This window comes from Gadus morhua, chromosome 20 (assembly GCF_902167405.1).
Source record: "Gadus morhua chromosome 20, gadMor3.0, whole genome shotgun sequence".
NCBI lineage: Eukaryota > Metazoa > Chordata > Actinopteri > Gadiformes > Gadidae > Gadus > Gadus morhua.
In genome coordinates, this window is record NC_044067.1 from 22,379,513 (window position 1) to 22,406,282 (window position 26,770).

At 44.4% G+C, this 26,770-nt stretch overlaps 1 protein-coding gene across 3 annotated transcripts; it reads left to right on the forward strand.

Annotated features, from left to right (window-relative positions):
- si:ch211-39i22.1 (fibrous sheath CABYR-binding protein) lies at positions 1–26,770 on the forward strand. Of its 3 annotated transcripts, none has more exons than XM_030343175.1 (10): positions 1–358; positions 7,762–8,471; positions 12,077–12,131; positions 14,473–14,502; positions 15,553–15,636; positions 17,115–17,120; positions 17,845–17,862; positions 19,893–20,009; positions 24,277–24,336; positions 24,893–26,770. In XM_030343175.1, exons 1-10 carry the CDS (start codon positions 298–300, stop codon positions 24,919–24,921), a joined length of 1,170 nt encoding a protein of 389 aa, XP_030199035.1. In that variant the 5' UTR covers positions 1–297; the 3' UTR covers positions 24,922–26,770. The 3 variants fall into 3 exon arrangements, with proteins under 3 accessions (XP_030199035.1, XP_030199034.1, XP_030199033.1); XM_030343174.1 differs by having other exon boundaries at positions 14,488–14,502; positions 17,094–17,120; XM_030343173.1 differs by having other exon boundaries at positions 2–358; positions 17,094–17,120.

Consider the following 26,770-nt stretch of genomic DNA (forward strand, 5'->3'; position numbering starts at 1 on the left):
CCCTCATAAAGCCCGCGCTCGGGTTCCAGCCGCAGCCAGAGCGGAGACGACGTGACAACCGCGGACACGCGCGCTCAGAGCATCCTCACCTTGGAGACGCGAGCTTTTGGAGAAGACTTTCAAACACGCGCAGAGCGGCGTTCAGAAGACTTGGGCTCAACAGACCCTCACGCGCACCTCCCGACAGCCACCTTTAGCCCCCCCTCCCCGCAGAAGACCAGTCTCCTCCCGACCGCTACCTGTAGCCCCGCCGCTCCGTCCCCCCGGCTCCTCGTGGTAGAACACCGTGTTCCCGTGATGTCATACCTGTGGATCCTGCTCTTAGGGAGCCTGCTCGCGGGCAGCGCCAAGGCACAAGGTAACGTTAAACGATTCAGTGGAGAAACGTTCAGCCTGTTCTGACGACCTCTCTCGCTCTTTTTCATCCTCCATCCCTCTCCGTCTCGTTCCCTATTCTGGTTTCAGCCCTCTTCAGTTCTTCGGTACCCGTTTCCCCTTATTGTGTTATTAATGGGTGATGTGCCGGCTGTTACACCTGGCTGTCTGAGTGCTCTGATTGTGTTATTGATTGGTGATGTGTCGGTCTGATCCACCTGGCTCTCTGGTTCTCTCTCCACCTACGCCTCATATGCCGGTGGTCGGCCTGCCAGCGGACCCACCCTCAGATAACCAGTGGACCTCACGATTACTATAGAGCAGATGTTGCTTTACTGTTATCATTGGGCTATGAATGTGTGCGTGCGTGTTTGCCTGCGTGCGTGTGTGTGCATGTTCATGTCCATGTGTATGCGTGTGTGTGGCCATGTGTGATTGCGTTTGTGGCTGTGTGTGTGCGTGAGTGTATTTGTGTGCGTGTGTTTGCCAGCGTTTGCCTGCGTGCGTGTGCTTGCATGTGTGTTTGTGTGTGTGTGTGTCTGTGTGTGTGTGTGTGTGTGTGTGTGTGTGTGTGTGTTTGCCTGCGTGTGTATGTGTGCGTGTGTATGCGTGTGTGCGTGCAGTCCCACAGGGGTGTGGTGAACCAAGGGACCTTCTTCTTCTAAGTAATGCTCTCCCTCTGTACCCCTGCTATAGCTGCCTCCCACCCTCCCTCCCTCCCTCCCTCCCTCCCTCCAAGAGAGAGAGAGACAGAGAGTGAGTGAGAAAGATAGTAAGGACATTTGGGGGACACCTATGGCACAATCAAAAAAGTATTCTTTCTATCTCTTCCTCTGCCTGTCTGTATATTCTCTCTCTCTTCTGTCCCTTCCCCTCCCTCCGTCCCTCCCTCTCCTTCATCTGTCTCTCCTCCTTTCCATCCATTCCATATAAAATTCCTTAGAACCTTTATATGAAGCTTTGTGCCTCTCCCCTCCCTCTCCCCAAGGCCCATGTGACCTCTTCACCTTCAGACCAGGCACTCACTCACACACCCATGCACACACACGCACACACACACACGCACGCACACACACACGCACACACAGGCACGCACACACACACACACACACACACACACACACACACACTGCTTGACTGTTATGATGTTAATGTTAACATGTCTAAAAAGTGATGAGAAACCGAAATATGGAACAAGAAGTTAAAAGTTAATAAAAAGGAATGGAAGCAGAATATCAAATATTAGTATGTATATGATATCTATCTATATATTGATATATTAATGTAATACGCACATGTTCTCACAGCAGTCACACGCCTTTACATCCCAGCCTGTTGGATAACACACACATGTTTTATCAAGTGTTTGTGTGTGTGTATGTGTGGGAGTTTGTGTGTGTGTGTGTGTGTGTGTGTGTGTGTGTGTGTGTGTGTGTGTGTGTGTGTGTTTGAGAGTGTGTTTGCGTGTGAGAGTGTGGCAAGTGAAAGGGCTCCAAAATCCTCTAGGATTAAGGAGTGAATCGATTGGTGTTTGGTGTGTATGTATGTGCGTTGCATGTACATGTGTGGAGGTACGTTGTGTGTGTGTACGTGCGCTACTCAAGGTTAGGGAGTTCCTCCGTAACTAGATCCAGCCCCAGCTGTAGACAACACCCAACACAACCAGTTTCAGCACCTTTGTCCCTCAAGCGTGTGTGTACGTGTGTGTGTGTGTGTGTGTGTGTGTGTGTGTGTGTGTGTGTGTGTGTGTGTGTGTGTGTGTGTGTGTGTGTGTGTGTGTGTGTGTGTGTGTGTGTGTGTGTGTGTGTGTGTGCGTGCACACTGTTATACGGGCGTGATGTGCAATACATTTGGCCGTGCATTAATCATTTATCGGAGTAATAAAAGTTTTGGGTGGGGGAGGGGTGGGCCGGCGGCGGTGCATGTGTGTGTGTAGGTGTGTGTCTGTGTGTGTTTGCGTGTGTTTTTGTGTGTGTGTGTGTGTCTGTGTGTGTGTGAACAGAGCAACACGTGTTTGCCTGTTTAAACTACGAAGGACCGTTTCAACTACACACACAGTTACATGCACACACACCCACACGCACACATGCTCGCACACCATCACATCTGCCAATCTGTTGGTTCACAAACTCCGTTCGGCAGTTGTCTAGTGTTTGTTTTAGGTGTGTGTTATGGGGGTTAACAGACAACAACTTTCTGTCCTACTAAACACACAAAAGCGCTCTACCTCTGGAACAATGTGTGCCTGGAGGAGGTAACATATCAGTGACACACACATGCACACACGCACACAAACACACACACACAAACGCACACAGACACACAAACGCACACACACAAACACACACATGCACGCAAACACACACGTACATAAACACTCAAACACACACACACAAACAAACAGACGCACAGACACGCACAAGCACACACACACACACACACACACACACACACACACACACACACACACACACACACACACACACACCCACACACACACACACACACACACACACACACACAGGCAATAAGGAAACCCTTATTGCCCACACTCATTGCAGTTCCTTTTTTGGGTAAGGCCTCATAAGTTAGACTCAGTAAGACAAACGCTCTACATCACCACACAAACCCAATGTCCTCGTTGTGTAGCGTTAACCGTGTGATAGACCGTACCAGTAACATGACTCCACTGCAGACAACATATAGAACATTAATGCATACCATAGTTCTGCGGTCACCACAATTTTCACATTAAGAGTTCTTTCCCCCCCCCCCCCCACACACACACTAACATTTAGCGAGCCATCATCAATCGGCCGGCCACGCCCTTGTCAGGGAACACAATGTAACCATAACTTTGTGAAGTTCCCTGTGAGTTGGACGTGCAGACGTCCTCAGAGTCCTGGAGTGTGGTTTTAACGCACGCCTCTCTCACCATGAGAGCTGGCTCTGGACCGGGTGACTCATTCACCTCAGGGGAGACCGGGACGGGGAGGGGGGAGCGTGAGAGGAGGGAGGGCAGATGAGAAGACGGATGGCCTGAAGACAAAGGGGAGAGGGTGGGAAGTGCTGCGATTTATTTTACTGCTCCGCTAACACAAGCCAGACGTCACGTTATTTGCATTGCATATGTGTGTGTGCGTGTGCGTTAGTGGGTGTGTGTGTGTAAGGGGGGGGGGGGGGGTTGTGTGTGTGTGTGTGCGTGCTTGTGTGTGATTGCATGTACGTGTGTGTGTGTGTGTGTAAGGTGGGGTTGTGTTTGAGGGAGCTGGATGTTGGTGTATGCTGTTAACAGTTATGGCTGGTTTGATGCTGGTTTGTTGTTGGTTTGTTCGTTGTTGCTGGTTTGTTGCTGGTTTTATGGTGTGTTGCTGGGTAGTTGCTGGTTTGTTGCTGGTGTGTTGTTGGTTTGTTGCTGGTTTGTTGCGGGTTTGATGCGGGTATGTTTGTGGTTTGTTGTTGTTTTTTTGGTTCGTTGCTGGTTTGTTGTTGGATTATGGCTGGTTGCGACCATCCAAGGATGTTGGATTGTTGAATAAATCTTTGAAGGTTGGGTCAATGGTGGATGGTTCATCGGATGGTGAATGGTTGGGTGGATGATGGATGGTTGGGTGGATGATGGATGGCTGGGTGAATGGTGGATGTTGGGGTGAATGGTGGATGTTGGGGTGAATGGTGAATGGTTTGGTGAATGGTGGATGGATGGGTGAATGTTGAGGTGTATGTAAGAGGCAGTTTAAGGGAGGAGAAATTATCAAAATATTCAGGGACAGAATGTTCTAGAGAGAGAGAGAGAGAGAGAGAGAGAGAGAGAGAGAGAGAGAGAGAGAGAGAGAGAGAGAGAGAGAGAGAGAGAGAGAGAGAGAGAGAGAGAGAGAGAGAGAGAGAGAGAGAGAGAGAGAGAGAGAGAGAGAGAGAGAGAGAGAGAGAGAGAGAGAGAGAGAGAGAGAGAGAGAACATTTTAGGGACACCTATGGCACAATCACAAAAGTATTCTTTCTACCTCTTTCTCTGCCTGTAAGTATGTTCTCTCTCTCTTTCTGTCTCTCTCTCTCTGTTCTCTGTTTTAGTTGCTTAAAAACAGTATCAAACAAGAATAATTAGATGTTTGGCTGTCGATATTAGATATGTTTGATGAGATTGCATTAAAACCACAGTTTTGTGCTAGCAAATATTGAAAGCAGTTGGGCGAGGAGGAACATGATCCGTTCAGTTACAGAGGAGGAGGCACAAAGACACACCGGTTCATCTTCATCTTCTCTCTCTTACCCCATATTGATTATTAATACATTGACTATTCCCAAAATCTAGTCCTTCTAGTTCTACAAATGAACCGCTAAATAGTAAGCTAATAAGTGACAGATGGCTGGGACCCGGGCCAAGGTGTCAGCACACCCTTCATTAACTGAACTTTATAGCCCTGCTCTATCACTGCTCTCCAACCAGACTATCATGTTTAGGGACTAACGACACACACACACACACTCATACACACTTCCTTGTAGATTTATCCCTGAAACAGCCAAGCGTCACCACCAACAATGAAGAAGATAGAGATATAGTGTGGGAAGAGGAATAGGGGGAGTAGAAACTAACAGGAGAACAACACAGAGTAACAACATGGGTCCGTATGTGTGTGTGTGTGTGTGTGCATCCATATGGTGGGGGTGCCAATTCTGTTGATGAGTTATCGTAATTTTCAGTTATCTCTACTCATACCTCTTTATCTCAAGCTTTAAGGAATGAGATAATAACACTCTATAGGCAAATGTGTGCCAGAGAGAGAGAGAGATAGAATCTCATCAGTAATCTTAGGGCATGCAATTCATCAAGGGAGAGTCTGTTTCTATTATGTTTCCATAGTTGAGTCACACAGACGGAAACACCAATGAATGTGTTTTTCTCTGAATGAAGACAATTTCTGGCAACGTTTATGTGAAAGTAGACTGGCAGACAGACAGCATTGTGTAGTTACATCTAGCTGTGGGTCTCTGAGAGGTAATGGTGTGTACAGTTGGACCCTGAGTGTCTAGAGTCAGAGCTCAAGTCCCAATACTGGACTCTAAACACACAAACACACACACACACACATACACACACACACACACACACACACACACACACACACACACACACACACACACACACACACACACACACACACACACACACACACACACACACACACACACACACACACAAGAGGCTTTTCTAATTAGCCGGTGTGGAGGCCTGGGGTCCTTGGTAGATGAGGGCAGGGTGAGGGATGATTGATCTGTCATGTCGTGCACATTTTGTTTTAGCCCAAACATCAGGCACCAATCAGTCTATAGTGCCTGTGTGTGTGTGTGTTTGATGCGTGTTTGTGTGTGTGTGTGTGTGTGTGTGTGTGTGTGTGTGTGTGTGTGTGTGTGTGTGTGTGTGTGTGTGTGTGTGTGTGTGTGTGTGTGTGTGTGTGTGTGTGCGTGTGTGCGTGCATGCGTTTACACACCCCGGTGTTCCATGTCCATCATAAAAACTCCCCATAACAACCTTAAATAATAACAGATGATGAAGGTTATGTAACACACAGTCAATGCTCAAACCCAAGTCAACGCAACGCAAAACAATGTTGTGGTTGTTCTGATTTTAGCTTTTGATTAATAGCCATAATGTCGCAACTATCCTAAGTATACCTACCATGTGCCGTTATTTTGTGAATCAATGGTATACGTATGCTCCTGTAAAAGCCACCAGTTAAAGACGTAAACGTATAGTTTTTAGATATACACGTTTTATTCGCGATGTAATTTGAAACAACCTATTACCGGTGTTACACCGAATTCTGCGGCCCACCGAAAAGTGTGACCCCAGGGGGCGCTGTTGCACATTAACATAAGATCTCTCCCCACAGGTGTGTCTTTCTTTTCTTGATACTAACATTAATTCTAAACAGCTTTATTATAGGCTAATTTTACAAAATACCCTATAATACGAAATGCTCAAAGGTAAATCAGCGTAATTTAACAATGACTAGCTTTTTATGGGTAAAGAAGCAACGGTGAAGGACCGTACTAAACGCCCTATCCATTGTATGGGTCTGTAAAATGCTAATCAAATCAATCAAATGTATTTATTAAGCAACTTTAATAAAAAGGTAATTGGTTGGGGGGAGATCACATGTTTTATGTATGTTTTGTCATGCCATTCAAACTCGTACATATTGCATATTGCAGAGAATATGCAACAGCGCCCCCTGGGGTCACACTTTTCGGTGGGTCACAGAATTCGGCAAGTAGGTGTAACACCGGTAGTACACTACCCACAATCCTATAGTGTATCACGACGTCTTTGATTGGTGGAGCTCGCTGTTACCATGGAAATGGATACCAGCGAAAGTGATGTAGAATATATGATAAAAAGCTAAGAAAAATATATGATATAGCACTAACCAGTGCTTCTTAGTAATAGTGTTAAGGTTAGGGTTTGATACTATAAAAGCAGAATACATAATGTTGAATGAATACGTAACTGGAATACGAGACTGAATTCGTATTAAAAACAAGTGACTTTATTAAGTGGTGACTGCAGTCAAGATTAAAGGAATGTACCATGTAGAAGACAACGCTATATGAAACACACATACATACACACACACAGAATAAATGACACAACTTATATTAACAATATTAACAATGTAATAATGACAAAGGTTATAAAATGCAAGAAATGCGCTTAGCTATTGGTTTGGAACCATTGCGAAAAATACACAAAATATAATGTGCAGTCTTTTACCTTTGCGTTTTCTTCAGATTTCCAAATCCTTTTTTGCCCTGAATAAAACGTTGAATCGCCACGACTACCTTGACGATCGTTCGGCTTGGTTCCAGGCTTAAAACTCTCTGTACTACGATTTTACGAAAGGTAAACAGTGTAAATTAATGCTAAATTTACCTCCGGACCCAGAGCTGTTAAAAAAAGGGGCGGTATGTAGCAAGCACCGAGCCTCTAGCCACACAAACTCCAGATATATAACAATCATATATCAAATTGATTAATCATTTTAGCGCCAATATAATAAGAAAAAACGTAACCGTTGAAGCTCTTCATTGTGTTTCTAGGTTAAAAATTGACATCAGGCTCCGCAACATCCAAAATGGTTAGCTTTTGTGAAAGCCACCTAGGAAGTCAATGACACCAACTGAAAATATACGAAGCAAAATTAAACTGTTGATTCTGAAAAAAGTATAAATTATATCGAAATTCATATATTTGAGCGCTGCATAACATATATCAGCTAACATAACAGTCTTCAATTCCAATCTCCCAAACTAGAAAGAAATAAGTATAACAAAAAACAGATGCAGTCTGCTGTCTTCTCACCTCTCTCTCTCATTGCCTTTTCAGAGGAGACGGCAGATATAGATTCCCCTACTGACACTGCTGTAGAGGAAGAAGCTGTAGAAGAAGAAGCTCCTGCAGAAGAAGAAGAAGCTGTAGAAGAAGAAGCCACTTCAGAAGAAGACGCTACTGCAGAAGAAGAAGGTCCTGCAGAAGAAGAAGCCACTGCAGAAGAAGACGCTACTGCAGAAGAAGAAGCTCCTGCAGAAGAAGAAGCCACTGCAGAAGAAGAAGCCACTGCAGAAGAAGCTCCTGCAGAAGAAGCCACTGCAGAAGAAGCTCCTGCAGAAGAAGCTCCTGCAGAAGAGAAAGCTACTGAGGAAGAAGAAGCTACTGCAGAAGAAGAAGCCACTGCAGAAGAAGAAGCCACAGCAGAAGAAGAGGCTCCTGCAGTAGTAGCAGCTCCTGCAGAAGAAGAGGCTCCTGCTGAGGAAGAGGCTGCTGCTGAAGTCGAAGCTCCTGTAGAAGAAGAAGCTACTACAGAAGCAGCTCCTGCTGAGGAAAAGGATACTGCAGTAGTAGCAGCTCCTGCAGAAGAGGAAGCCACTACAGAAGAGGCTACTGCAGAAGAAGAAGCTGTCACTGAAGTCGCAGTTATTGCTGAAGAGGTGGCTCCTGCTGTAGAAGCAGCTGCACCTACTGATGTCGAAGAAGAGGCTCCAACGCCTGTAGTGGAAGGGGATACACCATCTGAGGCAGCAGCTGACGGTGCCAAGGTAATTCAAATAGCCATGCATGGAGTTCAAACCTCTTCTGTTATATCTGACACTCCTCTGACTGTCTGACGTCTGACGTATACCTTTGAAAATGTGTCCTCAACCGTTCCAGGCCACGGAAGGGTTTTGGTTAGTCACGACACTGTGCAATTACACAACCTTCCCTGAAGCCGTTGAGAGGTATATTGCATAATGTCACACGTGGGCTAAACTGCTTGTTTGACAAAGTTTATGTAGAATTAATTACAATAGAATGTCCAGAGTTAACGAACCAGAACTGTAGTATTAACGAGTTAACAAACCAGAACTGTGGTATTAACAAGTTAACACACCAGATCTGAACGAGTTAGCAAACCATAACTGTGGTTTTAACGAGTTAACAAACCAGAACTGTGGTATTAACGAGTAAACGAACCAGAACTGTGGTATTAACGAGTTAACAAACCAGAACTGTGGCATTAACAAGTTAACTAACAAGAACTGTGGTATTAACGAGTTAACAAACCAGAACTGTGGTATTAACAAGTTTACGAACCAGAACTGTGGTATTAACGAGTTAACAAACCTGAACTGTGGTATTAACGAGATAACTAACCAGAACGGTGGTAATAACAAGATAACTAACCAGAACGGTGGTATTAACGAGTTTACTAACCACAACTGTGGTATTAACGAGTTAACTAACCAGAACTGTGGTATAACGAGGCTAACGAACCAGAACTGCGGTATTAAGGAGTTAACAAACCAGAACTATGGTATTAACGAGTTAACTTACCAGAACTGTGGTATAACGAGGCTAACGAACCAGAACTGTGGTATGAACGAGTTAACAAACCAGAACTGTGGTATTAACGAGATAACGAGCCAGAACTGCAGTATTAAGAAGTTTACTAACCAGAACTGTGGTATTAACGAGTTAACTAACCAGAACTGTGGTATTAACGAGTTAACGAACCAGAACTGTGGTGTTAACGAGTTAACTAACCACAACTGTGGTATTAACGAGATAACGAGCCAGAACTGCAGTATTAAGAAGTTTACTAACCAGAACTGTGGTATTAACGAGTTAACTAACCAGAACTGTGGTATTAACGAGTTAACGAACCAGAACTGTGGTGTTAACGAGTTAACTAACCAGAACTGTGGTATTAACAAGTTAACAAACCAGAACTGTGGTATTAACGAGTTAACTAACCAGAACTGTGGTATTAACTGTCTCTGCGGCTGGTTTTCCGGAGACATTTTTAGGGTCAATTTCGCAAAAACAAAGACACAAACTCTGAGCGCATGCGTAGAATTTTCCTTCTTTTATCTGCGCCGCGAAAACCAAAACATAATTACAGATCCTTCTCTGTTCAGTAATACTATCTGTACTTATCCTGTACATTTCGTGGAAAGACTCCTGTAAGTTTATTAGAGCTGCCAGAGCGGGGCATGTATGTGACGTAAACACGTACGCCACGTGAGCAGATCTGGGCAGAGTTTTGCGTCTTGGCAGTGTAGACGGAAACGCTATGGCGGAGCCTATTCAAGTTTTCCACACGGTGTCAACGTCTAAACGAAAGGCACTTCCGATAAAATATTTTGTCGTTTTTACCCGCAAGCGTCCTCGTGCAAACGGGGCCTGAGCCTCGAATCAGCATAACCTCCAAATACTGACGGACACTTCCTCAACCATCAACTGACAGGTGACAGCCGAGGTACTGATAGGCCAGTCCCCTAGCTTCCTAACAGAAACAGAGGAGGACTGAGTAATGGACTATGTGGTACATTATTACATTATAACTATCTGAAGTTGGACCACGCGTACGGTGGAAGAGAAGCACCACCTGCATTCAGCTCCACCGTCGCTGAATGCAGGTGGAGCCATATTACTGCAGGCACTGCCATATTATTGTCTGGCTTATTCTGAGTGCGGCTTATATTCCACTTCACAAACATCATATCTTGATTTCGTTCATTGGAGCTTTTTTTCAATGCAGTTTTCTTTAAAGGGGACCTATTATGCTTTTTCGACTTTTATGACCTATAAACGTTGTTATAATGATTGATAGTCATGTTTAACCATACTAAAGTGTCCAATAATGACATACATGCATTTCGATGTATTCCCTGCTGACAGTCTGGGGTGGCTGTGCCGAGCGCTAAACACTCCGGACAACGTTTGCGATTCACTTGTTCAAATTTCCGGGAAATCATCTACGTAGAGGCACTCCTGCCGCGCCCCCATATGCCTGGTCAAATCTGCCCGCGCGCGCTTCAAGAAAGGTAACCAATCACAACGGAGTTGGGTTGGCGATATATAAATCATAATAGAACCATTTCAGAACAGGTTACATAGACTCTAAGGAAAGCCGAACTGCTAAATGTATAAAACAAAAGAAGAAAGAAACTTAGTATGTCGTTTTGAGAACATTTATTGTGCAAAACTGTAATCATACAACATAATGTTGTAGCTGCAGAGACTTTAACAAAGAAAAAAATCTTCTGTGTAATGACGTATACTTCTCTTAATGAAATTAAAACTGTTGGTGTCTTGTTAATAAAGAAACGGATACTGTGAATTAGGGAAATACGTCCAGTATTAGGCATGGCTATTTTAAATAAAGAAAAATCTTCCAAGTGTGTGCACAGATACTTGATATTAAAACATAAAAGTGCAAAATGAACGCATACAATTTTGAAATGAACATGAAATGAGCACAATCACCAGCTCCTCCGTTTCGCTTTCAGCCATATTTACCTAGATGACGATGATGCGTTGAAGCCGTGGTTGCAGCTCTGGCTCTTTAAATTTCGCGGGTAGCGGATGATGCGTTGCAGCCGGTCCGGTTGCAGCTCGTGGCTCTTTAAATTTCGCGGGTCGCGGATGATGCGATGCAGCTGCAGCTCGTGGCTCTTTTTAAATTTCGCGGGTGGCGGACAATGCGTTGCAGACGGTTGCAGCTCGTGGCTCTTTATATTTCGCGGGTCATGGATAGATCGCGTCAAACATGCATTATCGCGATAGAGCAATATAACTAAAATCTCTATCGTAGGCCATTTTTTATCGTTTATATCGTATATGGTTTATATCGCGCATTCCTAGTTGGCAGGAGGGGGGCGAGGGGGCGGAGAAGGACGAAACCGAGCGTTGACAGAGAATGCTGAAAGCGCCCAGATGAGAGGAAGTGTTTCCCGAAAATCTACATTGTTTTTTGTGTATGGTTAAACATGACTATCAATCATTATAACAACGTTTATAGGTCATAAAAGTCGAAAAGCATAATAGGTCCCCTTTAAAAAAATACGGTACCTTCAATGATACCTTACCCATTGGGAAGAGTACTTCCACACCTGGGCCTGAGCTGAGCTATGATGGGTCGATGAATTTAGCTGACTCATAGCTGATGGCTATGGCATTTCATCATTACTCTTAAATGATGGCTGTTATGGTTACCCTCATCACCTCTAATAAGATTAGACATCTCATCAGAGGTTGGTGATGGGTACCGTATGATACTATAATTAACACTTACTCAATATGCACTACTGTTGTGGTTTTCAGGTTTGACCTTTGATTGGATGTTGCTTTCTAAGTCGTACTTTGTGTTCTCTTCCAAAAGCCGAGTGAAGGCGCGGAGGCAGTGGCAACCCCGGAGAATGTTACGGAGGCTCCTGGTACGCATGCAAGCACACGCACTTAACACAGACACAGATAAATACACACGCACGCACTCACACACATGGACACGCACACAGACTCACACAGACACGCACTCACGCACACACACGTCTGCTGTCTATATGATTGTCCTACTGATGTCTGACGTGCTATGTTCCTGTTATGTGTTGTATGTAAATGTAACGTGTGATGTGCCTTGTCCCTGTTACATGTGCTGCAGAACAGGAACCTGCTGGAAATCAGTTATTTTACTGAGACAGGCCCGTTTTAAATTGTAACTTTGTTACTTTTAATACTTTCCTGTATAATAAATATAAAATAATTAAAACACACACACACACACACACACACACACACGGACACACACGGACACACAAGGACACACAAGGACACACACACACACACACACACACACACACACACACACACACACACACACGGACAGGCACACACACACACACACATACACACACACACGGACAGGCACACACACGGACAAACACACATGCACTGACACACACACACCAACGGAAACACACAAACACACACAACACCCACCCACAGACACACACACACACACACACACACACACACACACACACACACACACACACACACACACACACACACACACACACACACACACACACACACACACACACACACACAGGGCTGTCCTCTGATGTGTCACTTAATTGTTGCTTTTGTCTAAAGCAGTTAGGTAAAACAATTCTTGTGGCGTAAAATTAAATACTATGATACTATAATACTAATAAAACAGTAATTAGGTTCCAAGAGCAAAATTACCTTTCCGCTTTGAGATTTTGTAACTTTTTAAAATCCCAATCGCTATGGATACCCCGATCATCTTGACCAATGGAAAGGTAACTGAACAAACCGAAACCATGCAAGCAGCATGCGACAGGTTTGTCTTCCCAAACATTTGACTTATTTTGAAGTAAGCTGCCACAAAAAGGCTGCATTCGCCATCCAGTGTTGGAGCACCTTAAACTAATTCATATGACAGTGTCTTATGAATAATTCTTATGACAGTTAAGACTCAGTCGAATGAACCCAATCTAACCACGACAAGAGCAACTAGGAGTACAAGTGCTGCAAGACGACACAAGTCTTCTTGCAAGCAGATAGCTGTAGGAAATAGGGCTAGTAAGGGCTAGTAAGGGCTAGTGATCTGACCACTCAAGATAAGTCAGGTCAGTAAGCTCTTAAGCTCTTAAAATGGGCCATGGGGAAAAGTCATCGGTCAACCCCAACAAAAGAGACCACCAAACATGTCAAGTCAGGGTGGATGTTGAGTTGTTTGTGGGGCAGTAGGGCCTCTGGGCGCCTCTAGAACAGGGCTTCTCCCACTTCCACTTCTCTGGACACAAAAGACCACTTCAGTGTGTACATTGAACCCAACTAAACAGAGCTCCGAGTGTGTTGTCAGGCTGCCCATTGAGGGCCTGACCCTATAGTTTCAAAATCCCTGCTCTGGAAGAATGGGAGGCTCGACTGTAACACAGGCGCCAATCGTTTGAATTTTCATTCCATTGTAGCCTGTGTCTCTAAGTCCGAGATGTGCAGCACTGCAAATCCCAGCATGCACCGTGCATGTGTTCCTGTTTGCAGCCTTCCCCTTCCCCTCTCCCAGGCCAAAGTGTCTGCTGTATCGAGCACTGATTACTTCCATCAGGACCACTACCTGTCCCTACAGTCGTGGTGCAATCAGTCACACTTCTGGATTTCCATCGGCAGTGTTGTGAACTCAAACAGCACCACTGAGGCAGCCAAGAGAAGTCTCCCACATCCCATTGCACATAAATACGAACAAACGGAGGGAGTTAATGTAACTCTGTCTGGTAAACGGCCAACCTATTGTGAAAAAGCCTCCAGAAGGAGGTTTGGAGAAAGGAGAGTTGTGTGGATCTTATGAATAGGTTGGAGTCATACACACAGTCATACAAGTTTCTAAAAAAATAAGAAGTTTCTAAAAAGGAACAATTGGAAACAAAGCTTCACTTCATCCGTTCAAAGTGGGTGATTTGTTTATTGTTTAATAGCCCTAACTTTTTAATTAAAGCGCATCACCTCCAGTGGCTTTTATCATAAAAAAAAACATACATATTGGCCCTCAAAGTTGTAATTTCAGGATTTGGCCCGTGCTTAGATGGAGTCTGACCAACAGTTTTAGCGGGACTGGGAATGACCCAGGGTGGGAGCAGGCCAGTGCTATGCCGCCTGCTTGTTGTTGAGTCAGAGCTGGAACACAATGTTATCTTGCTTTGTGTGTTACTAATTCTCCTTCTTCTCCATCTGTCTTTTGCTGTGGGGAAGCCATCATCCCCGTAGCGGAAGCTCCCTCAGGTAACAACCCTTTATTTGAATACTTCCTGCATGCAACCCTGCAATAATCTTCAATTCCTCATCCTTCAGTTGCACGGATAATGAATCCCTGACCTTTAGTGAGATGATTCACTCATATTTCTGGGGCAGTTAAGTGCCTTAGTGCCGCTAGTCTACTATTAATAATAATAATAATAATACATTTAATTTAGAGGCGCCTTTCAAGACACCCCAGGTCACCTTACAGAGCATATAGTCATCATACATTATTTAAAAAAAACAAGACATTGTGTAAAAATAAATAAACATAAGCAATAAGAAATAAATAAAACAAAAACAAAAAAACAATCAAAATATATATTATATATTATTAGGTATATTAGTAGGTGATGAAGACGGTGTGATGGGTGGTTTGGGGATATTGGAACAGCATGTCTAATTGTCAGTGTTGCTCAGGATGTCGAACATGAAGGAGGACATGTTGCATGTAGACAACAGCATGACTCTGAACTTCAGGTTGAGACTGGACAAAAGATCTTCCTGATGCTGACAGGGGCCTGAGGCCAACACGGTTATTGGGGGAGGTTAATTAGAACCTCTTAGTCAGCAACGGACTCCTGTCCCAGCCCAGTTTCTGTCACGTTTGCTTCTGGTGAACCACCAGCAACAAGGAAATAAACCTTGTTTTATTTCTGATGAATCATAAGTTAGTTTGTTAAATGTACTTTTCCCGACCGCATCCCCAAAAGCCACCTGATCTCTGATGATTCATAATCCTTCAGCGATTCATAATGGTTATAGTTTCCTCTGAAACCTACCGTTCTACAGGGCCAGTACTAGGAGGTCTGAGACCTCTGTCCACAGGCTGGCCACAGGCCAATGCTGTTGAGTGTCAGGAGGTCCACACGCTGGCCTCAGACCACCGGGTCCATTGTGCAAGCAGCAAGAACAGGCAGGTTCTGGGGTGTTTGTTCGATGATTCTTTGAATCTACGATCTCCACCCCCACCAGGACCAGTGAGGCCTTCAAACGCTGATAATAACCTATTCATCCACATTAATCCCTCCACAGACGACCTGTTTGACTTGGCAGCTGCACTGGGACCGGTCGACCAGCCGTCACGCAATGGGAATAGTCGGAGTGGTGGCTCTGTTCGTCAGTACCTCCCCTCCTTAATTTATTACTGTTATCATGTTGTTATACTATTAACGTGTATTCAACTCTGTCTCTCTCTTCATCTCTACTTATTAAGGTTCAATAATCTCTCTCTCTTTCTGTCTCTCGCATGCAATGTTATATGATAATCTCCCTCTCTATTTATTGTTAATGTTCTTAACACCATGGAGAGTGTGTGTGTATGTGTTTGTGTGTGTCTGTGTGTGTGTGCACGGTGTGTGTGTTATCACTTAATTTTTATCTAATTACACGTTGATTCATATTGGGTGTGTTTAGTCAAACACACCAAATGTTTTCCAGAACACGTGTAGTGTTTGGTCTGAGGAAGGTTAACATGCTAGGCCATATGTCAGGGTCTGGCTCTGCTGACCTTCATCTGACATAAGAGGTTGACAGGGAAGAGACACAGGCCTCCTGTCAGCCTGGATGTATCGTCACAGTTCAACCTGCTAACTAACGCTCGGTCAATCATGGGCTCAGCTGGTTCTGGAGGGACACTCTCGTCATCAGCTGGTGGCCAGTTGGCTGGTGGCTGTCAGTTTTAGACCTTCCATCTCAAACACACTCTGCAAGGTTAAGTGTACTGAGCAGAATGTCGCCCGCCGCCACCCCAGCCCCAAGCTTCTCTGGTACCGCAAAACTAAATAGTTTCACCTTTTGATGCAATAAATGGTTAAATGCATGAGTTTCAGACAGAAATGCCTGCAGGGTGCGAAGGGAACAGAACAAAGTGACATAACTGGTCTTGTGCTCCCGCTCCGGGCCCCCGCCCCTTTCCCTGGAGTCCTACCTGCCTGGAGACTATTATATTGAGGGTTTTCCGGTGGAAGGCATTGTGATCGGTACCCTGTAATTAATGGCTCTGTCAGGCCCCAGCAGGCCTGGTGCTGAGCTCACAGGACAGATACAGACAGGCACGCACAACTAGAGCCTGGGATAGTTTGCATATAGACAACTTCAGAGATCTGTTCGTTTATGCGTGTACACAAGCATGCATGTGTGTGTGTGTGTGTGTGTGTGTGTGTGTGTGTGTGTGTGTGTGTGTGTGTGTGTGTGTGTGTGTGTGTGTGTGTGTGTGTGTGTGTGTGTGTGTGTGTGTGTGTGTATGGGGCTGTGGGTATGTGCGAATGTGTGTTTGTGGGTGTGTGCGCTTGCCTGTTTTTGTGTGTATGAGGGAGAGAGTTTCTGTGTTGGTTTTTGTAGGTGATTGTGCGCATTTGTTGGTGTTTGACAAGATATGTATTGTAATATATGTCTGTATATTTTTTTAGATAATTTAAAAACCAGTACAAAAATGTGTATGCTGATGATAAGGGAAATCTAAATCTTAGAACTTACTAGAACTGTTCCGCCCCTAGGCTGTCACCTGTTCATAGATGTACTCTCTCTCCTTCTCCCCACCTATGTCTCTCTGTCACGCCCAATCCTCTTCCAAGCACACACATCTGAATCATCAGCAGACGGTGAGCCTCTCTCCATTGTGTTTTTGATTACTCTCAATCAAAATATCAAATCATCATGGTCTTGGTCACTGTGGCGCCATCGCAAACCAATCCCTTACCTTATCGCACAGTGAGACAGACAGAGACACAGACAGACTGAGACACATACAGACAGACACAGAGACAGACAGACAGACATCGACCAGACAGAGACAGACACAGAAACAGAGGTGTACAGAGATACATATAAGTATACAGACAGACAGAAAGATAGGGATACAAATGGCTACACAGACAGACAGACAAATGGGGATAAATAGACAGATAGAGGGATGAGAGGCCTGGAACTCAGGCTGTGACCGGTTCAGAACTCCAAGGTTCAAAGGACTCGTGTTGTTTCAGCAACGCGTGGAAGCACACAGGATATTGTGTGCGTTCCTGTGCCCAAGGCAACAGGATACAATACCTGAAAAACCAATGTCCCTCCACGCTTTGTTGAAATTGGTATTCCTATGAAGAAAAAAAACAGTGCCATTAACATGAAAAAAAAGAGCAGGACATAATGTTAGAGAGAACAGAAACATAGCTGGTCCTGCCTGTGTTCAGATCAGAGAGAACCTGTTTGATATCCCACACGGGCAAGTTCCTGCTGGCTCGACCCCCATCTCACACATTCCTATTCCACATCTATCGCTGATTTATGGTTGAACGCTTGTATTTATTGTGTGTGCTCTTTGCCTTACAGGATCAGTGGAGGGAAAATGTAAGTTAACACTTTTCTCCTTTTTCTCCTGATGTCACGTAACCTCATGCGTCCGTTTACAGAGATGGTTTATTCCTGCACCCAAGATGCATGTTTGAGTCCCGATTTCCACATTCTGGACTTTCTCGTGTGTCTGAGCCGTGCAGAACGACATTGTCACACGGCAATTGATCGTCTCCTTTCTCTGCTGCGTCGTCCGCGTCTCCCCACCCCCTGGTGTAATCTGCCCCCCTGATGGCAAGGCCCCGCGCTGGTTCATGTTCTCGAGGTCCAGGCACCAAGAGCCGTGACTCTAATCCCAAGTTGGCATCAGACGATGTGACTCTGTGGTGCCGTATGGCACTGTAATAACGGTCATTAAGACTGATGGGTGGGGGGGCGGAGTGGCTATTGTTGGTTGTCAGGGTTGGTCTGAGAGCTCTTGATGGGATGGGGTTTTACTGGGATCAGGATTTTCCCAATCGTCTCATTATGCACAAGAATATCATTACAAAGATGAGCGTCCTGTTCTTGCCTGTCCATTCATGCTTTGGTGTGTGTGTGTGCCTGCGTGTCCGTGTGCGTGTGTGTGTGTGTGTGTGCGCCTCTGTGTGTGCATGTATGTATGACTGATATTGGCTTATTAAAGTCTGTGTGCTGTATTGTTGTTCTACAGTACTCATGCTTGCGTGCAAGCGTGTGTGTGTGCGTGGGGGGGGGGGGGGGAGGGGCAGGGGCGGTGGGTCAGCTTGTTGCGTGCATTCATGTTTGCATATAAAACATCTTGTGACTTGCAAAGGGTTAATTTGTTTGTTGTTTTAATTAGCTCTGAGTCATGCCTTTTGACTCACTCTTTCATGGATTGACTCACTCCCTAACTCCTCCTCACCCTTCAGTTCACAGGGCCCTCACCTAACGTCAGGTACACACAGGTGCTGCTCATGAATCGCACACCAGAGGCAGGTTCTGCATCATGATTCAGTTGGATGTGTTGGATCTCGTCGGCTCGGGCTCCGTATTGTCTCAGCTTGCGTTCAGGCTGACAGGAAGTGAAACCAGCCATCCATGACGAGCTCTGCGTTAATTTACGGCTGGTTTATTAGTTAGAATGCTGAATGCTTAAAATAGTTGCTTGTCGGAATGGAAGAGTGTGATACTTACAGAACGTGTTTACGAGACACGTTGAGATATTTCTCACACAAAGCTGAACCAGAACTAGAAAAGCAGGTGGGAGAGCCGTCGATTGTGCTGTAGGCGACTCGGATTTCAACCACCATCCCTCTTCAGTGGCAACTCAAGCTTTGTCTGATCAACTGCAATTTGCCAAGAGAACAATAGACAACGTGTTGCACTCCCAAAATGGATGTCGTCTTTTTTGGACCCCCTAACCAAAACGACCTAGCTAATGAGCTAATTTGTTCCTCTTGCTGTTGAAATGAGCCTTTCTAATGCACAGCCCTTGCACTTTATCAGTTGCTTTTTACAGGCCAACAATGCAAGTCATTTGCACACATATTAAATATGAACTGTCAGTGTATTTGTTCTTGGTTTTATGTGTGTGTGTGTGTGTGTGTGTGTGTGTGTGTGTGTGTGTGTGCGTGTGCGTGCGTGCGCGCGCGCGCGTGTGGGTGAGTGTTATAAGCCACGCCATACCTGTTTCTCATACAGGTAATTGGCAGATTGTGGGAGTGCAGGAGATGATGTGCATGTGGGTACATGGCTACAGGCTGTTATCTTCTGTATGCCGTGACACAGCGGGGGAAACCTTCTGAATAGTTGGCATAGCAACGGGCCCCAGGTGCAGACAGACTGTATCCGGGGGGGTTCTGAGTACGCAGACTCGCTCGTGAAAGTCAGCTGCCATCATGCTCCGCCGTCATAATTACACACATGGATACGCACCCGTTGAGACGCACAATGTGTTTGCATTTATGTGTGCGCGTATCGGGGCGTACGATTCCAACAGGATGTATGTCATGTATCTCTGTGTCCCAGTAGAAGGTGAATGCCTGCCCCCTCCCTTACTGACCTGTGGTCTGTCTGATATCCAGCCGCGGGCTCCGGGTCCCTGGCCGGCATCCTGAGTGCCCTCTGTGTGGCGCTGGTGGGCTCCGTCAGCGGCTACTTCACCTACCAGAAGAAGAAGCTCTGCTTCAAGAACAGAGAAGGTACCTCGTCTCCTACCTCCTTTACCTCCTCTACGTCTCCCACCTCCTCTACATCTCCTACCTCCTCTACTTCTCCAAACTCCTCTACCTCCTCCACATCTTTCACGAAAAGAATATCTTGCCTATTCCCCTCGGTTTCAGTGCCTTCAGCATGTGCTGTTTCTGGTGTCTGTAGCTTTAATGCAAATGAGCTGCTGCCCATTTCATACAAATGAGCTGTCAGAGTGAACCACAGCATGGAGGAGAAGGGATTGTTACCGTTTGCAGACTCCCGGAGCCCTATATAATATAATATAATATAATATTCTAATAATAATAATGATGTAATATATAGGTATCTATATAATATAATATCTAATATTAAGGCCAGAAGCTATGTGCGCCTCGGATGATATTATGAATCATAAAGACTGCGTCTGACGTCTCTGGTACTTCCAGAACAAGTAAAGACTCTTAGTGGTGGTAATCTCGGCCATGGTTGAGAAGAATTGGGGGAAAGAAACTTTGACTTTGACTCTCTGAAGTCCAGATTAAACCGCGACATGGAGAAGAAAGGCATTGTACTACCGGAGCTGAGCTGCCAGACTGTCTTGGTGTTCCCCCCACCCGAGCTGCCGGACTGCCGCTGAAGCTCCCCGCCAGAGCTGCCAGACTGCCGCAAGAGCTTCTTTTTTTTCGACATGGAAAAAGAAAGGATTTGGATTTGGACAGGATTTTGTATTAGTTTTGTATAACTAAAACAAATAATGAGGGGGGGGGGGGGGGGTTAGAATTTTCCCCTCGTAAGACCTGAGGTGTGTAGGTCAGCAGTCCTCCTCGTCTTCGTTAACTATACCCTGAGCTGTCAATCACATGGTAAACAGACCGCACCCCTGATACCGCTGATTCAGGCCGGTGGCCGCTTACAGTCAACACAGGAGAGCCGATCCAAAACATTCACAGCACATAGAGAGAGGACCCCCCACACAGCGGGTCACCAATACTAGGCCACTGTCATCATACATGGGCATTGGTATCTACTAATACGGGGCGACATAAGCTATGCTTGTGTGATATACCCAAAAATGCAAATACTTATAATACGTATTATGAAAAACAACACTTTTCCTGGGATTTGGGGTGTTGCTTTGGGTCTCTGGTGCTCCCACACGCATACAAACTTTGAAAAAGGTCTGTACATGATTTTTTGGGTGAGATATGCATTTCTGAGACAGCAGCTTACAGGTTAGGTGTTCATTGTCGGATGGCTCTGTTCCATTAAGACTGCGTAGGTTAGGTGTGTACTATCTGTATACCCTGATGGCTCTGTCTCATTAGGACTGCATAGGTTAGGTGTATAGTATCTGTATACCATGATTCCATTAAGAATGCTTTAGTAAGGTGTGTACTAGGGCCCGACCGATTCATCGGCCTGCCGATTTAATCGGCTGATTATAGCCTTTTTGAAAATAATCAACATCTGCCAAAAAGACGCTGATTACAACCGATTATTATTATTTATTTATTTTTTTAGAAATGTTATTGCGCTTAGTATCCTGCAGATTGCGCTCCTACTCGCCTTGCTAACTAACAACTTTAGCTGGAGTAAAAAAGAGGAGATTGAACTTTACCGTACAACATGAAAGCACGCTCGCTCAGGCAGCTGCGCGCTCACCTCACCAATGTACACAAGACGCGTTGTTTGAGCATGTTGTGCCTGTTTTTCTTTAGGTCCCAGGCCATGTTAGTTTGTTATACTGTAGACTCTAACGGTGAGACCATACTGCTCAGCACGCACGTGTTAGTCACTGCTCACGAGCGCAGCACATTGGGAGTTAGTTATTTATTTTACATTTTACATTACACTAATTTTTGACTGTAAATGTATTCTAAAACACTCAAAGATTCTGCATTCAATTCACATATTCGTCAAAAGTGTTTAAAGTATATTTAAGGTATCAAAAACTATGTTTTATAGGCTTTTTTTTGTTTTGTTTTTAATCGGCCGATTAAATCGTAATCGTAATTTTTCTCTGAAAATAATCAGCATCGGCATCGGCACTCAAAAATCAATATCGGTCGGGCCCTAGTGTGCACTATCTGTAAACCTCTTAAGGCTCTGTTCAATTAAGCCTTTTTAGGTTAGGTGTATAGTCTCTGTAAACCCCTTAAGGTTTCTTTACTTTAACCAAACCACTCTTAGGGCCCTATCTTGCACCCTGCGCAATTTACATTCCACACCGATGCATGTGTAGTTGCTAGTTTGCACCCGGCGCAAAGAGGATTTTCCCCCGCAGCAAATTCATGCCACTACACTTGTGCCCTGAGAGGCGTGTTGGCGAAAAGCAGAGGCCTGTTCTGGCGCAAATGGTACATGGTACTATCTTACTGATCGATTTTGAAATTGCGCCACAGACCGAATAAATCATGGTCTAAGTGCGCTAGCGGATAGCGCAGTTGGTGCTATTTTGACGTGCCTAGGCAGGTCGGAACTGTAACATAAGCTTACACACCCGTAGGCTATACACAGCACAAACATGCAAACAATGAGCCTAATTTAAATATTATGATGTCAAAGATTGTTCATATGTATGAAACTGCATAGAAATAGCATGTGGATTGTGGAAAAAATAAAAATTCCATAGGGGCTGCTTGAATGAACACTGGAGTAGGTTATGCCATGCGTTAAAATAATAATAATAATAATAATAATAATAATAATAATAATAATAATAATCTCAGCCTACCAAAGCAAAATCTTGTTTTATGTTAAATGATAACGTTGGTTAAATTATTTGGGAAGTTCAGCTGATAATAAGCGGTATTAAGTTGTAATTTTAAATCAATGCATCAGCAAACAACGTACAGCAAACACATATTTTCTTGACACAGACGTCGTGTACAAGCCCAGAACTTTTAGGATAGATGAGTGTTCGATCGTGAGAAAACATACTTTTACCGCGAGTGAGTGTTTAAAATAATGAATGAATGCGGGTGATGCTTGGCGCGCGTTTGTGCAGCCATCTGATTAAACAAACGCAAACTAAACACCGAACACATCATACAGTCCATGGTAATGTATAGGAGGACACATGCATATAATGAACATTATGAACAAGTCGATAACGATAATTATACAATACTGGTAACAAACAATGTTTGTTAATGCAACTGTGGGACTATTTAATATCATTAAATAGTCCCACAGTTGCGGCCAAGGACCGCATATCATATATGTGTTAAGTTCTCTTTGCCGAAATTTACATGCGACTCAGTGTTTCTGAAGTTGTAGAAGAAAACGCTATTCCATGTGTGAATTAGGCAATATTATTTGGCTATAAACTGAGCCATTAGAAGTTTGAAAGCTACTTGCGTTTCGCGCTTCTCACTTGCGTTTCAGACCGTTAAAATAGGGCCCTTCAACTCTAATAGGGTGCTTAGCTTTGCCCTATTTGCATAGGAGGAGCCAAGATGAGGTGCCCTATATAATGATAATGTTGACCAATAACTCTCGCTAGGGTGACTAAGAGGCCTGAGCTAGCTTTAGTAGCTATACAGTCGTAGGGTCATCTCCCATGCACACTCAATAACTAACAGAACACACCCGATATAACTTTACCCGTAAACTAAACGACCACGGAAGTCATATATTAAATGTTGTTTGACATATTGTCCAAAAACAAACATGTCACACACACATATTTAAATAGTAGCTAAATAGTAGGATTTCTAGGAGTCAGACCAGTGGATGTGCCCTTGTCGGAGCTCAATAAGGTGATCCTCAGAAAAGATGGACAGTAGTCTGAAACAAGAGGAACACTCCAACCTCAACTCCGCCTTTGGGTTCCTCTCCTCCTGAGTCCTCCGCCCCTCTCCGCTTGTCTTAGTGGCACTCCATGCTGACACCTCAGCACCGCGTGCGAGGCGACTCCCCTGACTTGGTAGCGTGCGTACACTGCGCTAGCTCCACCTTTCCTCGTCAACTCAGTTCAACTTAACTGTCCAAGGATAAAAAATATAGCTCCTCCATCTTGAAACACGAATGCAACAAAAACAAAATGTCAACCGTGCATCATACGTTATAATTATAAAGTATACATTTAAAATGAAAATATGCCGTTAATGCTTTGTATAACATAACCTCTCTAATTAGCCTCTTTGCATCCGTGTGTGTGTGTGTGTGTGTGTGTGTGTGTGTGTGTGTGTGTGTGTGTGTGTGTGTGTGTGTGTGTGTGTGTGTGTGTGTGTGTGTGTGTGTGTGTGTGTGTTCTCTCTCTCTCATTAACAGCTGACCCTGAAGCAGCCCGGAAAGCTGACGCGGCAGCAGTAGCTGAATCAGACCCCCAGGGTAGGAAACACACACACACACACACACACACACACACACACACACACACACACAAACTCAAGAACACACACACACACACACAAACTCATGGACAGACACACACACACACAAACTCATGGACACACACACAGAGACACACACACGCTCACACACACACACACACACACACACAAAAACTCATGACATGCACACACACACACACACACACACACACACACACACACACACAAAGACGGATGGACGCATGAGGGTGCATGCACACACATGCACACCAGACACTCAGGCATTGGTGCACACATTCACAGTTGACCAAAAACACACACAAAAATACATGTATACAAACCCTCACAATGATGTTCTCTTCATGTACTGATGAAGTCTGTTTTGTATTTTTATCAAACTCTAATCTAAATTCTCCTTTATGTTAGTTTTTCCTTCTTCTTTCTGTTTTACCTCATGTCTATTGATTGTCAATCCCACACAACTCATCGATACACATCGTGATAAACATTATTGTATTTAGTGTGCTGACTGTTTGTTGTCTGTTTATTTGCAGTCCTTAGCACCCTGATCACCTCCTCCTAGACCGCCATCACATGACCCTCATCGACCAATCGCAGCGGTGACTGTAGAGTAACGAGGGGGGTTTCACTTTAGGGTCGTGAACATCTGACATGCACGTTTGTGTGTGTGTTTGCACACAAATGTGTTGAAGTTGATGTGTGTGTGTGTTTAAATATGTCAGAGAAGGAGCATTGAAAGAGAATTTGAATTATTATTGAATAATTCAATTTGTGGGTGATTTTGTTTTTTGTTCGTAAGTCCCTGAGAAAATTTGATAATCAATCCCCTTTAACTTGTGTACAAATAATAACCTGAAATGGTAAACTAAACTGGAACAGCTTTTCTTCATGTTTTGCACGAGAGTTCGGATTTCTCAGCAGCACTAAGGTGCACTACAATTGGTATAACAGTTACACAATACACACAACAAAGACACATAGTGCAAACTTGTATCTGCTTGGTTTCAGTCCGGTAATCGTTGTACACTGTGAATGTAGTTGGAGCCCCTGAGCTGCGACAGCAATAGACAGGTGGCAGGTTCAGCCATTCTGGAGCACCCAGTGTTCATTGCATTCCTACTGCACTGCTGGAGCACTTTGACTTCACACACGCTTTGGACAAAGACTAATGCAATGTGGCCGGCTCACTAGAAAGGCTTATCTCTGATACATGCTGGGTGCATCCTTCAATGGCTGGGGCTGCTGTACTGGACCACGAGATAAAGTGTTCGGTGGTCCGATCCCTCCTAGACTGGGCCTGTATGTGTTATGTGTGCATACATACGTGTGATGTGTGTGTTTTTTGACTGGTTGGTTGGTGGTGGGGAGTTTCCATGTTCTGGGTGACCACTGTTCCTCTTCTTAGTGAATTCAGGAAGCACGTTCAAGCAGGGTTTCAAAATAATATTCAAATAAGACAAAAAAAGTTCTCAACGTTTTATTTGATGACAACACCTGAAAATAAAAAAAGGGACAAGTCACTGTTCAAATCCACAAGAACTTTTAGTTGTCATTTATTTCATTTATAATCTCCTGAATTGACTCAAGTGAGGTAGGGTGAACCTCCTTTTTGTGTCTGTCGACAATGCGTCCTCCAGAGTGGACGGACCAGTGATGTTTGGTGGCGTACTCTTGGATCTAGTCTGTAAATCTAGTTGTGATGCAGTCCTGTCTGCGGTGCCTTCCACTGACACAGCGCTCACTTGAACGAGCTCCAGAAACGAACGCATTTAAAGCGCACATTTTGGGCCATTACGAGGAATGATAATGTTTTCTTAGTTTACAATCTCATAACAGGAATCATCTTTATCCAATCAATGAGTGACGGCTAGCAAAGATTGGGAACCATCGGACCAATGGGAAGGGACGGGGTGGGGCTTTTGACTTTGTAATGACAGTTAGATGATTGATGTCCTCCCAGCTGCTTTGACTCTAGGATAAAAAACATCCTGATCTGAGTGGCTCGTATGTTTCTGGAACAGTTGATCAAGTAGGTTGCTGTCGCTATATATATATATATATATATACAAATAATAGATGTTTCTCGTTCAAATCCTTTCTGATCATTTATGTATCTTGTTAGCACCGCCTCAAAGCTGATGCGAACATCTTGTCAAGGGTGGAACTTCTCGTTCAAATTATAAAACTGGATCAGATGTTTAAAATTATAAAATGGATCACCCTTTTTCACCATTTTAGTTCTAACAATGTAAGAATATCACTCTGTTGCCTTGTTGTTTGATGCCTTCCTTTCTGTACCAGCCTCCTTTGATTTGTCAGAAGGGTTTTTTGTATGATGTGCTCAACGTCCACCGTTTGGTTTTAGGAGACAATAAAAGGCTGTTGCTTGGCGGGCTAGCCGAGGTCAAAGA